The sequence below is a fragment of the Geotrypetes seraphini genome, chromosome 2, assembly GCF_902459505.1.
Source record: "Geotrypetes seraphini chromosome 2, aGeoSer1.1, whole genome shotgun sequence".
Classification (NCBI taxonomy): Eukaryota; Metazoa; Chordata; class Amphibia; order Gymnophiona; family Dermophiidae; genus Geotrypetes; species Geotrypetes seraphini.
The window spans coordinates 209,585,859-209,598,869 of NC_047085.1; the positions used below are offsets into that span (position 1 = coordinate 209,585,859).

The 13,011-nt window shown below is 44.5% G+C and overlaps 2 protein-coding genes across 4 annotated transcripts in view; one reads left to right on the forward strand and one right to left on the reverse strand.

The window, feature by feature from the left end:
• RIPK1 (receptor interacting serine/threonine kinase 1) overlaps positions 1–8,322 on the reverse strand; it is a 151,065-nt gene extending 142,743 nt beyond the window's left edge. The window contains exons 1-2 of one of the 2 annotated variants that reach the window (XM_033934845.1): positions 8,178–8,322; positions 7,551–7,663 (exon numbers count right to left, since the gene is read on the reverse strand). The gene's annotated coding sequence lies outside the window, so the exon portion shown is untranslated. Of the gene's footprint in view, positions 1–7,550; positions 7,892–8,177 lie in introns of those variants that run through there. The other variant, XM_033934846.1, reaches the window with a different exon arrangement.
• The window catches only part of RIOK1 (RIO kinase 1), a 96,621-nt gene continuing 91,581 nt past the window's right edge, over positions 7,972–13,011 (forward strand). The window contains exons 1-2 of one of the 2 annotated variants that reach the window (XM_033934847.1): positions 7,972–8,290; positions 8,408–8,559. In XM_033934847.1, the coding sequence (XP_033790738.1) occupies positions 8,486–8,559 (74 nt within the window). In that variant the 5' untranslated portion in view covers positions 7,972–8,290; positions 8,408–8,485. Of the gene's footprint in view, positions 8,291–8,351; positions 8,560–13,011 lie in introns of those variants that run through there. The other variant, XM_033934848.1, reaches the window with a different exon arrangement.

Sequence of the window (13,011 nt, forward strand, 5' to 3'; positions counted from 1 at the left end):
TTGACATTGCAGCCTACATGTCCCAACAACCCACTCATCCAGAAATCCACACATCAAACGGATACTGGTCTGACCATTACACGTACTCATTCAAAATCAACTGGACCAAAACCAAAAACAAACCAATTACACAAAAAATAACTTACAACTCACGTCAATACATCGACCCCACCAAATTCTGGACAAAAACAGACACCATAATCCAAAACTACAACCCCAAAGACTTCATCTCACAATGTAACCAACTAAGTACAGCAACCCTAGATGAGCTAGCCCCAGAACAACCCAAAACCAGAATCCATAGAAAATCAGAGAAATGGTTTGACAACGAACTACTCCAACTCAAAAGGCAATGCAGACAACTAGAAAGAAAATGGAGAAAAGATAGCCTAAACTCCACAAAAACAACATGGAGAACACTGCACCAAAAATACAAGCAAAAGTTGAAAGAAAAAAGAAAGGCATACTACATAAAGCAAATAGGAGAAGGATCCCAAGACACAAAAAAGATTTTCCAGTTACTAAAAGAACTCACAGACACCACACCATATCTGACAAAAAACAACTCCCCCCTCCCTCAGCCACCTTATTAGCCACAACAATAAGATCACAACTATAAGAACCACTTTCAATGGAACACCCATCCACCTAGAAGAGATCTCAACTTCCCCTTCAGAGAAAGAATCAGTAGCAGCAGACAGAACTTGGTCTCACTTCTCACCCATTAAATGGTCTGACCTCAACAAACTATACAACAAATACAGTCACGCAGCCTATGATCTTAACCACTGCCCACCATACCTACTGAAAATCTCCAGTACGCTATTCTGCACGCTGCTCCTACAATGTATACAAACTCTACTCACAGAGGGCCAGTTCCCACAAGACCTCAGCGAAATTATCATAACTCAGATCCTAAAAGCCCCCAAAGGACCAACAGACCATCCATCCAACTATAAACCCATAGCCTCAATCTCACTCTACATCAAACTAATGGAAGGCCTCGTAGCTAAAGCCCTAAATGGATATCTAGAAAACCACAATTTACTCCACCCTACACAATCTGGATTCAGAACCAACTACAGCACTGAAACCCTGCTATGAACACTCATGGACATCGCGAGACAACAACTCAGCACAGGCAAGAAAATGTTAATCATACAACTAGACCTCTCCGCAGCCTTTGATCTAGTTGACCATGACATCCTCCTACAAACTCTAGACTCAATAGGAATTACAGGAAAGGCACTAACATGGTTCAAAGGTTTCCTACAATCCAGAACCTATAGAGTCAAAACAAACAAAGAAAAATCAGAACCATGGTCCAACCCATGTGGAGTTCCCCAAGGATCACCCCTTTCTCCAACACTCTTCAACATATACATTGCCTCCCTAAGCTCCTACCTAGACAAACTAGGCATTACCTCCTACAGCTATGCAGATGACATCACCTTACTCTTCCCTTTTGACCAACCTGAGCCCACCATGATAGGCAAAATACACAGGACACTTGAAAAAGTAGCAACATGGATGAAAGAACACAAACTAAAACTTAACCCTGACAAAACAAACTTCATCCTCCTAGAAAACAACAAAACCCCATCCTTGACTAACCTAGTAATAAATTCGATCTCATACCACATTCAACCCTCACTAAAACTCCTAGGAGTACTGATAGACAGAGGATGTACCATGCAACCACAAATCAACAAAATAATAAAAACATCATTTGCAACCATGAGAAATCTAAGACAAGTAAGAAAATTATTTGACAGGAAACAATTCCAACCAGTGGTTCAATCACTAATACTAGGCCTAATAGACTACTGCAACATACTATATCTCCTCTGCCCAGCAACCACAATAAAATAACTTCAAACAATACAAAATATAGCCCTAAGACTTATCTACTCACTGAAGAAATATGACCACATTACAGAAGCATACCACGAATCACATTGGCTCCCAATACAATCCAGAGTACATTTCAAATTCCACTGCCTTCTTTTCAAAGCTATAAACGGAGACAGCCCTACCTACTGGAACAATCGACTAACCCAAACCACCTCAACCAGACACAGGAGAACCCACACAATTTTCACACACCCACTAACCAAAAATGTCAAAAAAAGAAAAATGTATGATAACCTACTGGCCACCAGAGCAGCGAAACTAGACCGAGAGCTCACCAATCTGCTCACTTCGACTACAGACTACAAAACCTTCAAAAAAGAAACAAAAACCCTACTCTTCAAAAAATACATAAAACCAATATAACACAACCAAACAGGCTCGGAACTCCTCCTGCAATTACCAACTACTCCTTAACAAATTAGAAAATGCTCAAACTTTTCCTAAGTACTTCTTAATATCTCAACAATATGTTTCTTCCTATTATCATAACAACTTTTATATAATCCGCCTTGAACCGCGAGGTAAAGGAATAGAAATCACTAATGTAATGAATATGGAGCGAAGTTTGCTGACATCACGCTGCAAGATCCAGAAGGATATAAAAGTTTGGGTAAGCGTATCATCTTAACTAAAACAGCCTGCCCAAGCAGTGACAATGGGAGATCTTTCCATGCACGGCAAAGAACCCTAATTTTCTCAATTGCATCCAGAATACTATGTTTATAGAGAACCCGAGGGTCAGGATGTAAATAAATTCCAAGATATCTCATCGGTTTGTGCACTGGAGGTATAGGCAGATGGGCATGCCAAGGCTCCCAACCAAGTCCTGTGAGAGGCAACAGCTCCGACTTCTCACAATTCACTTTGAGGCCCGAGATGACACCAAAATCTGCAACTAGGTGTAGAGCCACTGGTAAGTGAAAAGGGGCCTGGTCCAGAAAGAGCAAGATGTCATTGGCGAACAGTGTGAGACGGCCCTCTGCGTTCCCCACGCAGATCCCCCGCAGCTCAGTGCTGGCATGGATCTTGATAGCCAAGCGCTCCAAAAGAGGTCGATAAATCGAGCCTTTGGCTTGGTGTATAAGCCCCTAATCCAATGTACAAAATTCCCATCCATTCCATATTCCTGCAACACCCAGAACAAGTACTGCCAAGATATGTTATCAAAGGCCTTTTCCATATCAAGACCAGTGATCGCGGAAGTGCCGCCATTGCCTCTGTGTTCATGCATTGCTGACAGCGCCTTAATTAGATTCACAGAGGCATAGCGCTGGGGAATAAACCCCACCTGATCTTCCCCAATAAGCTGCGGCAAAAACAGATTCAGCCAGGCTGCCAAAATAGAGGCCAGTAACTTAACATCTTGATTCAGTAACGATATAGGTCGGTAAGAAATGACCTGGGTAAGGTCCTTCCCCAGTTTGGAGAGCAAGGTAATGTGAGCCAGGTTACTCCAAGGGCCCGTAGTACTAGAAGATAAATAATGAAAATAGTTCCCCAGAGGTTGAGCTAGGATAGCAGGGAAAAGTTTGTAATACTCTGGGCCAAACCCATCGGGGCTGGCGATTTAGAGAGTTTCAGCTTCTTGATCCCCAGACGGATCTCTTGCGCCGAGATGGGCGCACTCAACTGCTCCACTAAAGGTTCCTCTCTGCCTCTGTGAAATCCCGCCGCACATATAGAGACCTATAAAAGTCCACAAATTGGTACAGAATTTGAGACTCCTAAGTGAAATGCACTCCCTGCTTGTTCTGCACAAGCCTAATAATTTGCTTTTTCCTGTAGGGGGGGTACCAAATTCGCAAGGAGCTTACCCGCCTTGCTCCCCCATTGATAAAATCTAAATTTCTGATAGTAAATGTCTTGTCGAGCCCTCTGATCAAGGATGTTATTGATTTGAAGATGAATAGATTTGATTTGCTGAAGCTCAGATACATCCAAACTCGTGTGGTGATGCCAACACAGGGCGGTCAATTTCCCCGAGAGGGACGTTGGGACTCGAAAGCAAGCGCGCAGCCTATGAATACTCCTTTACTACAACCTATAGCTTTCCAACCATATCTCTCAGGTGGTATCTTCCTCATTTTACTATCTGCGTGTCGAAAAATAAGGAACTACTTTTCAGAGTCTGACTTCACCCAACTACTCTATGCCTTAGTATTCTCCCGCAGGGATTACTGCAATGCACTATTCAATAGTCTCATGGTAAAGGACATACAACGTCTCCAGCATGTACAAAATGTGGCAATCGGGTTTCTAAAAAACTTCTGTGCCGTAACCTTGTCTCCCAGGCTCTAGTGACGGCTCGCTGGTTGCCCATAGCCAAACATTGTGTCTTCAAAGGCCTGATGCTAGCATTCAAATCCTTGCACAACATGGTGCTGGGCTACGTGATGGCTAAGCTTCCTCCATATGTTCTGAACAAGTCCCTTCACTCCCAGGATGAAATACACCTCAAAATGCCCCCTGGTCGTGCCCTCTGACTGCAAACCGTCAAATGACGTTCCTACTCCCACTTCATACCGAGTCTTTGGAATCGACTGGCCCTGCAGATCAGATCCCTTGAAGGACTCCTCAACTGTGGGAAAGCAATAAACACATACTAACTCCCTTGCCCATGACCGATGGATTACAAAGAAATGTATATTGGTACCAAATCCCAGTATGTGTCACATTAGGAAAACTTGTATTGGAAAACTTGCACTGCAAGGATAACTATGGCAAATTGTAACCTGCAAACTGTATATTATGTATATTAGTATTAGATCCCTAGTATGTGTCAAATTAGGATAAAAACTTGTATCGTAAACTTATACTGTAATTACGTTGACTGTATATTATGTACGCTTAACCCATTCTGAGATCTTTAGGGAAAATGAATTAAATAAATAAATATAACCGTTTAAAAAAAAATACTATAAGGTTTGTCTCCTTAGTGTTTATTGGAACTAATTTCTTTTCAATCAGGGAGAACAGGTCATCATTCTCAAAATCTGTTTAATATTGTTTCCAAGTCTAAAACAGATAAAATAGTTTGTGCATTGGTCTAGGTCTTTTTTTTCAGGCACCCACAATTTGGAATACTGTATATACTCAAATATAAACCAAGATTTTGGGGCAAAAAATGGCTTAAAAATGGGGGTCTAGGTTTATATTTGGGACCTCAAGTCTGCACGCTCCCCCCACCCGAACCTGTTGCAGACCTCCCGCAGGCATGCCTTATAAGCCCTGGTGGTCCAGCGGTGAGCTGTGACAGAAGCGATCCTTCGTACGTCCTGTCCTGATCAACTGTTAACCACCATGCTTCCCTCCCAGACCTCTCTGCAACATACCTTTTGAACCCTGGTGATCTAGCAGTGAAGCAGGGCAGGAGCAATTTTTCTTTGCTCCTGTCCCATGCGGAGCTGCGATCAGAAATGGCTGCGCAAGTTCCCGGGGCTGTCTCATGAGACCATGAGAAATCACAAGATAGTCCCGGGAACTTTACTTGTGCAGCCATTTCTGATCGCGGCTCTGCACGGGGCAGGAGCAAAGAAAAATCGCTCCTGCCCTGCTTCACTGCTAGATCATCAGGGTTTAAAAAGTATGTTGTAGAGGGGTGCAGGAGGGAAGCGGGTGGTTAACAGTCAGCCAGTACAGGATGAGGGAAGGATCGCTCCTGTCCCGGCTCACCGCTGGAACACCATGGCTTAAGGCAAGCCCATGGAAGGCCTGCAATGGGTCTGGGAGGGAAACGGGTGGTTAACAGTTGGCTAGGACAGGACACAGGAAGAATTGCTCCTGTCCCGGTTCACCGCTGGACCACCAGGGGTTAATGGAGGCCTGCAGTGGGCACTGAAGGCTGAGCAAGAAGGGAAGGAGGGCTGGGCGCAAGGTATGGCAATTGAATATAACACCCTCCCCCCAGTTTAAATTCAAGTGAACCTCTGTTCCCCTTTTTGGGTTTAATCAGATTGGTTTATAGTCGGGTATATATGGTAAAATTCCTATTTTTATAAGAGCAGAAGGTAATTAAATAACATTTAGGAGATAAACATATCTATTTAAGAGCCTTTTAGATGATTTGTTGTAAAGAAACTGTTACTAGTAACTGGGTTTCTTTGTGATTCACTTTGAACTCTTTGTGGTAATGGCGGAATATAAATCATAATGTAATGTACTCTAACATTGTCTTCTCATCATTAGAATGTATTTCGGTCAAGAGGTCCCAGATCTTTTAGATCCTCTGCAATCACATAATTGTTAATTCTTTCTCCTAAGCCATGCCCTATGGACACCAAGGAAAGCTAAGCTTTGTTAATCCACAGAATATGACTTGTGCTGTCATAAGAAAGTTAGTACTCTCATGCATCAAATTTATTACTGTGGCAATTTCCACATTTTCTGGACAGACATGGACCAAAATGCAGGCTATTCTCCAATTCAAGGATTCTCTTTCCCCTGGTTATATAGGTCCATATTCTACTGTATAAATGATGCCTTAAATTAGACGCCTAACTTAAGTGGCAAAGCCGTTTACAAATGAGTAAAAAATAGCTTAAAAACTAAAATGTAGGCGCTTACAAAACTGGTGCCTAGATCATGTTTATGGAGACGCCTTAGAATGCCTAAGATCAAAGTAGGCATAGTTAATGTCAGAAACGACCTTAGGCATCCTTAGGTGCCTCTGTAGACATGATACACATCAAACATAGGCGCCAGAAATGTAGGCTTCAAAAACCCTGGCCTACATTTCTGGCACCTATGTTTAAGGTAGCTGTGATTCTACAAACGGCACTGCTGCAGGAATGACATGCAATCAGCAGCCGTTTTTAGGCAGCCACTGATACTGGAACCATTTAGCCAGTCCATAGTGTGTAAATCATTGGCACAACAGATCTCTCTGCAGACGACAAGGCTCTTTTTGATTTTTTTTTTATTTCCATAGCTTTAAAACTAGTTATTAATAACTGGAAAGAGAACTCTCATTTATCATTGTACATCTGGTGGAACTGGGTTCTATTCCATTAAAAAAACATGAAGATAAATTACTCTCTTAGAAAATGGAAGTCCTTAGACAATTATCTCTCATAACTGAGGAAGAATTTTCTTTATTCTATTTTTGTACTTTATAACATGCAAGCATTCATATGTTCATTGATGTTTCTCTGTTTATACATCTTTTGTAACATAAGTGCTTATTTGAAACAGAAAAAAAGAATAATCAAAGTGTAGCCTAAACTCAGAAAATCGAGGAAATAAACATTACAGTATAAGAGAAGTTGAAAGGGTAGCCTTGAACTTTTTTCTAAAATACTGCTTGGTACCTGCTAAATAAAGAAATGCCTCTGAGCACAGAGATACAAAGAAAAGAATTAGACAGGAAAGATAGAGCACCAATCTGTAAAACAGAGAATACGAATCAAGTTTTCTCTTCAACCACATGGCAAAAATTAGATCCTAAATCATCACTGAAACTAGATATGAACGAACACCTAGTACAATAATCATCATCAGCTATGTATGTCCTTAGAGAGGTAGAAGAATAGCAATCCGTACAATTACATTTAAATACTGAATGTTACGTTTCTACCATGCATTCAAGCCTGCCAGATTTATGAAACACAGAAACCCAAGAACTTAGACAAAAACAATACCTTTATAAATTAAACAGGCGCTGTCAGGACACCACCGACATGAAGGCTGTAATCTCAGAAACTCCGCGTTTCCAGGAATTATTGGGGAATGCGCATAGGCGATCTACTACTTCCTGGAAATTTAAAAAAATAAAATAATAGTTTCGCTTTCACTCTGGAAAGCCCGCTAAGGAAAGGGAGTGGATGAAGAAGTAGAGACACCAATACATAACAATAAAGTGCAGCAACGCAAGCATACTAGAGACATGTGCTAAATCTGCAAATTCGAATCCGGATCCTAACTACAAGTAGAGGAACACGGTGAAAATGGGCACGCGCACTTCTTCCTGTTACAAGAGTTCGACCAGGAAGGACTATGTGGATTGGGGAAGACAAATGTCTCAGCGCGCTCTAACTACGCCGCTCAACCACGCATGCTCATGGTTGCGTTAATGTTTAGTGCACAGCTTCCTAGGCATTAAGCTTAAGAGCTTATTACGCCGTGGTAGCGATTCTTCCGCGGCGAAAGCACTGAAGCTTTGTAAAAGGGCAGGTGGCTCGTGCACTGTGTATCTGTTTTGCTGAAAGCAGCAATCCAATGAACAGAAGTAAACTAAACATTTTCCACCGCAATAGACAAATCAGTACCGAAAATTTTATGTTGGATTTTCATTGTGGTCTTATTACGCCCCTTCGCCTTGCACACAGATCACTGGGAAGAGAGAGTTGAGGAGGCGACCTAGAAAAAGCATCGGTCTCGGGTAATTCCACTGTCACCCGCTCTGTGCCCTTAAACTATGATGGTACGCCAACTTAAGTCAAAAGAACTAAATTTGTCCTTCTCGCTGTGCCGTACGGCGTGTTCATCCCTTCTGTAGCTTAGGTTCGGTGCACTGTTTTGAGGATGGGCGCGTGAGCAACAGAGTCCGGGTACGACAGGCGTCTCGCGCGGGGCAATGAGCTGGAGGCGGCTGGATTTAATGAGCGGCATTGTGCCGGGACAGTTCGATGATGCGGAGATTGAGGACAGGTAATTTACCAGTTCGTCTTCACTGTGGACAATGTGTACATACGCTGCTCTTGATGTGTGTTTTACTTGCAGGCCTGATTCGATAAACCCCTGGGAAAAGTTTAATCAGACGACTGTTTCTCTTTTTTCACTTTTTCTTCTTGCCCAGACTTGCTCTTTGCTTATGACCAGATTGACAAGGAGGTAGAGAGAAGGTAAATCAGTTCACAATATCTGTAGTGAGGAATTAGTATTATACAGTACTAATACACTGAACTTCCAAGTGCAGGAAGACTGCACTAGCTATTCACATATGCTTTAGAAATGGGAAGTCATAAGATTCAATTTTCCTCTCGGTTTGGTTTCCTACCTCCTCCTCACTAGCAATACCCCACCTCCACGTGGTTTGAGAAACTTTAACCAAAGGAAGCTTCACCAATCTGCAACATTGTTTTGTTTTTTGAAGCAGTGGCTCAAGATGAGTTAGTTCAGGGGTTCTTAACCTAGGGTCCGTGGATGGGTTTTAGGGGATATGTGAGGGTCAGATAAAAATTAATATTTATATTCACTATACAGCCCAAGTTCTGTTGATTTTTCTCACAGATAGAGAGTAGATGTAGTAGTAGTAGATCTGTTTTAATTTGCACAAGAGGATTATATTTCATAATTTTACTTTATGCATGAAGAAGGAGTGGGGTGTGTTTGGTTTTTTTATTTTTTAGATTTGTTTACTTTAAATTTTGATAATACTTTGTGTATGTCTAAGGTGACCATTTATTTGTTTCATCAAAAGGGGGACATCTATTGTCAGTCCTGCCCTAGTCCCACCCCCAATTTCTTCCATTCATTTTATTGTACACATAATATCTTATTAATTCATAACAGTAACCATAAAATTAAAAAAAAAAACTACAAAGCACACTGTACGCAGAGAAAATGTTAATTATCATTTATATTTGGGGGGTTTCAAAGATGTCAAGGCAGATGACTTTAAAATATGCAATGTCACCTCAGTAACTATAGAAAAATAGACAAATATAGTGGAAAATATAGACAGCAGATAAAAATTCTCAAAACTGACACATTTTGATCATTAAATTGAAAATAAAATCATTTTTCCTACCTTTGCTGTCTGGTGATTTCATGAGTCTCTGGTTGTGTTTCTTTCTGACTGCATCCTTTCTTTCTTTCTGCACTCAGGCCCAACAATTGTCCCTTTCTATTCCCTCTCTCCTTCCTTCCTATGTCCTTAGTGCCCCTAGTGCCTCCTTCCCATGTCCTTAGTGCCCCTAGTGCCTCCTTCCCATTAGAGAATGACACGGTGACAAAATTCATCACCGTCCCCGTCGATAACCGCGGGAAACCATCTTCATGTCATTCTTTAAGGAGAGAGGGAAGAATCAGAGTATGAATGGCCACAACTACTGACCCACAAGCTTTGCTTTGAAGAATGCTGGTGTAGAAGGACTGAGGTTGAAATAAACACTAGAAAATGACATGGGATTATTTCCCGCGGTTATCCGCGGGGACGGGAACGGTGATGAATTTTGTCACCGTGTCATTCTCTACTTCCCATGTCCTTAGTGCCCCCTCCTGTGTCCTTAGTTCCTCCAGTGCCTCCTTCCTTTGTCCTTAGTGCCCCTAGTGCCTCCTTCCCATGTCCTAAGTGCCCTCAGTGCCTTCTTCCTATGTCCCCCTCACTGCCTTCCAGCCTTTGTCCCACCCCCTCCCCCTAAGTCTACCTGCCTACCTCCAGGGGGAGGAAGTCCGAAGAGCCAGAGGACGCACAGACACATCCTCTTCACCCCACACATTGCTTTTACTGATTTGAATACAATCGCAACTGCTCCGATCAGCACTTTTAACGCCTTAGTCGCAACCATACCTGTATTTAAAAGTGAAGCCGGTATGGTCGGTGCCCTCCCGATACAGACGCAAGAACTCGTGGAAGCGCTTTTTCAACTGCAACTTCTTGACCTGCTGCCTATCGTCTACTGCTGGCTCCCCACCAAAGCTGTCACTATAGAAAACACCGGGATCATCGAAACCGGACATAGCTGGAAACTCACTGCAGTCGAGGAAGAAGAAAATGACAACTAAACGCACTTAGGAAGGAGAACGGGAGCTATGCTGTGATTTCGCAGCAAAAATCAAAAGAGGATGTAAGGGAGCCGTCGGTGTTCTCCTCTCCTGCGCTTCTGATTGGTCGACTAGCTTCCGACACGCCTTCTCAGTGGGAGGCACCCTGTAAGTTTGGCGCACTGGCTGGGGCAGGCTCTTTTCCGGATTGGTCATTAGCAACAGTCCCATGGATTGACTGGAGAATTGTCAAGCTCCTCCCCTTCCCCATTTTGTTAGAAATGGAGACTGAAGCCAATCGCCTGGAACTTCCTCTCCGATGCTGGAGGGAGGGAGATAAGCTTTAGTGTGGCAGGGAGGGGAAGCAAGTGCCAGTCTGTTGTCCCCGCACACAGCTTTGGGATGCTGTCCCTGAAAACGAGACATTTCGGCGTCCCGAAGCAGTGGGTCGGGACAACGGGACGGTCGGTCCAATAACGGGACAGTTCCGTTGAAAATGGGACGTATGGTCACCCTATGCATGTCATATATGTATGAGAAAATGAAATCTTGCTAAATAAAGTACATTATCCCAGGACAAGCAGGCAGCATATTCTCTACATGTGGGTGACGTCACCGACGGAATCCCCTAGCGGATGTTTTTGCAAGCAGACTTGCTTGAAGACCTTCAAGTTTGTGATTGGCCCACGCATGTGTGCGTGCCCCTCCTGCCCAGTCTAGGGCATGCGTCTCCTCAGTGTGTCCTCAGTTCTCTGTTTTCCGCGAAGCCAGAAGCACTGCTCCCTTGTTTCATGCGATATCGTCCCTTTTGCACAGCAGCTTGTTTGGTTAGTTTCTTTTGAGTTGCTGTGCTCGCGTCTGTGTTTTTTTCTTCTTTTTTGGTTCGTACCTTTTTGACCGGGTTCTTGGTCTCACTCTGGCCGCCTGGCCTCGACTGTCTTTTTTCTTATGCCCCGGCCTCGTTCCGGGTTTAAAAATTGTACTAAGTGCAACCGGGTTATTTCCATCACCGACCCTCATCGTTGGTGTGTAGAGTGCCTGGGTACAGAGCACCGCGCTGAGTCGTGCCCCCGTTGTGTGACTTTGCAACTGCGGGCTCTTTGTTGGAGGGTGGCCAAGATTCTCCAACTCGTAGGCCCATGGAGCCTGCGGGACAGGCATCGAGCTCAGCCTCGGCGTCCTCGTTGGGTGCTTCGGCCTCGAAGTCCCCATCAGCCTCGAAGGCCCCGGCCTCGGTCCCTCCTGTTACCCCGGCCTCGGATAAGTCTCCTCTTTCCTCCTCAGGTGTGCCGGCAAAAAAGTCTCCTCCGAGTCTCATGTCAGTGCCGCCTCATTGGCATCTTCGACACATCACTCTAAGAGTGCCTCCTCACGTAGGGAATACTCTTCCTCGAGGTCGCCCCCGAAGGAGCACACGCCTGCACCTAAGACCCAACCACCTTTGGTCTCGATGCCTATGTTCAAGGACATGCTTAAGGCTAATCTTACCACGCAGCTTTCCTCGGTGGTGAGCCAACTGATCCTGACTTCGACGCCTCTGACCTTGGTCTCAACCCAGTCTCGGTCTGACCAGCCTGAGCGTCCCCTCGTTTCTCGAGGCCCTGCCCGCAAGACTCGCTGGGTTCCCTCGAGTGATTCTTCATCCCCCGAGTCACCTGTAACCTAGCACGGGGTCGTTCTTCGACGCACCCCAGACACTTTAGTAGAGCCTCTTCAGTCTCCCATTCGCGGGACTCCGAGGCCCCGGCTTACTATTTGAGGGAAATTTCTCCCTCTTTCTCGGCTGCCCCCAGATCTCGCTCGAGGTCTCCTCAGGAGGATGAGTCTTCTTCTCGACACTCCTTTACTCGTTTCAACTCTGACATGGGTAGGACCTTGAAACTGGACCTCCAGTCTGAGTTCCGTTATAACCAGGAATATCTGGAGGAGATGGGTGTTAATCATCCACCCCGCGAGGTGTTGCGCTTGCCATTGCACCAGGTTCTCCGGCAAACCTTTCTCCGGAACCTGGAGACCCCGCTATGCGGTCACGGCCATTCCCTCCAAGTTGGAGTCCCATTACCGGTCGATTCCGGTTAAGGGGTTTGAGAGTTCTCAGCTTTCTCATCAGTCCTTGATGGTTGAGTCTTCCTTGAAGAAGTCCAACCCCTCTAAGGTTTATGCTGCTGTCCCTCTGGGCCAAGAGGGCCGTACGATGGACAAGTTTGGTCGCCGTCTTTACCAAAACTCAATGATGGCGAATCGTGTCCTCAACTATAACTTTCTCTTCACGTCCTACCTCTGGTTCTGTGTGGACACCCTCCGCTCGTTCCGGGATTCTCGGCGTCGGGAGTTTCGTCTCCTCGAGGAGACCCTCTCCCAGCTCTGCCTCTATATGTTCCAGGCGGCCTACGA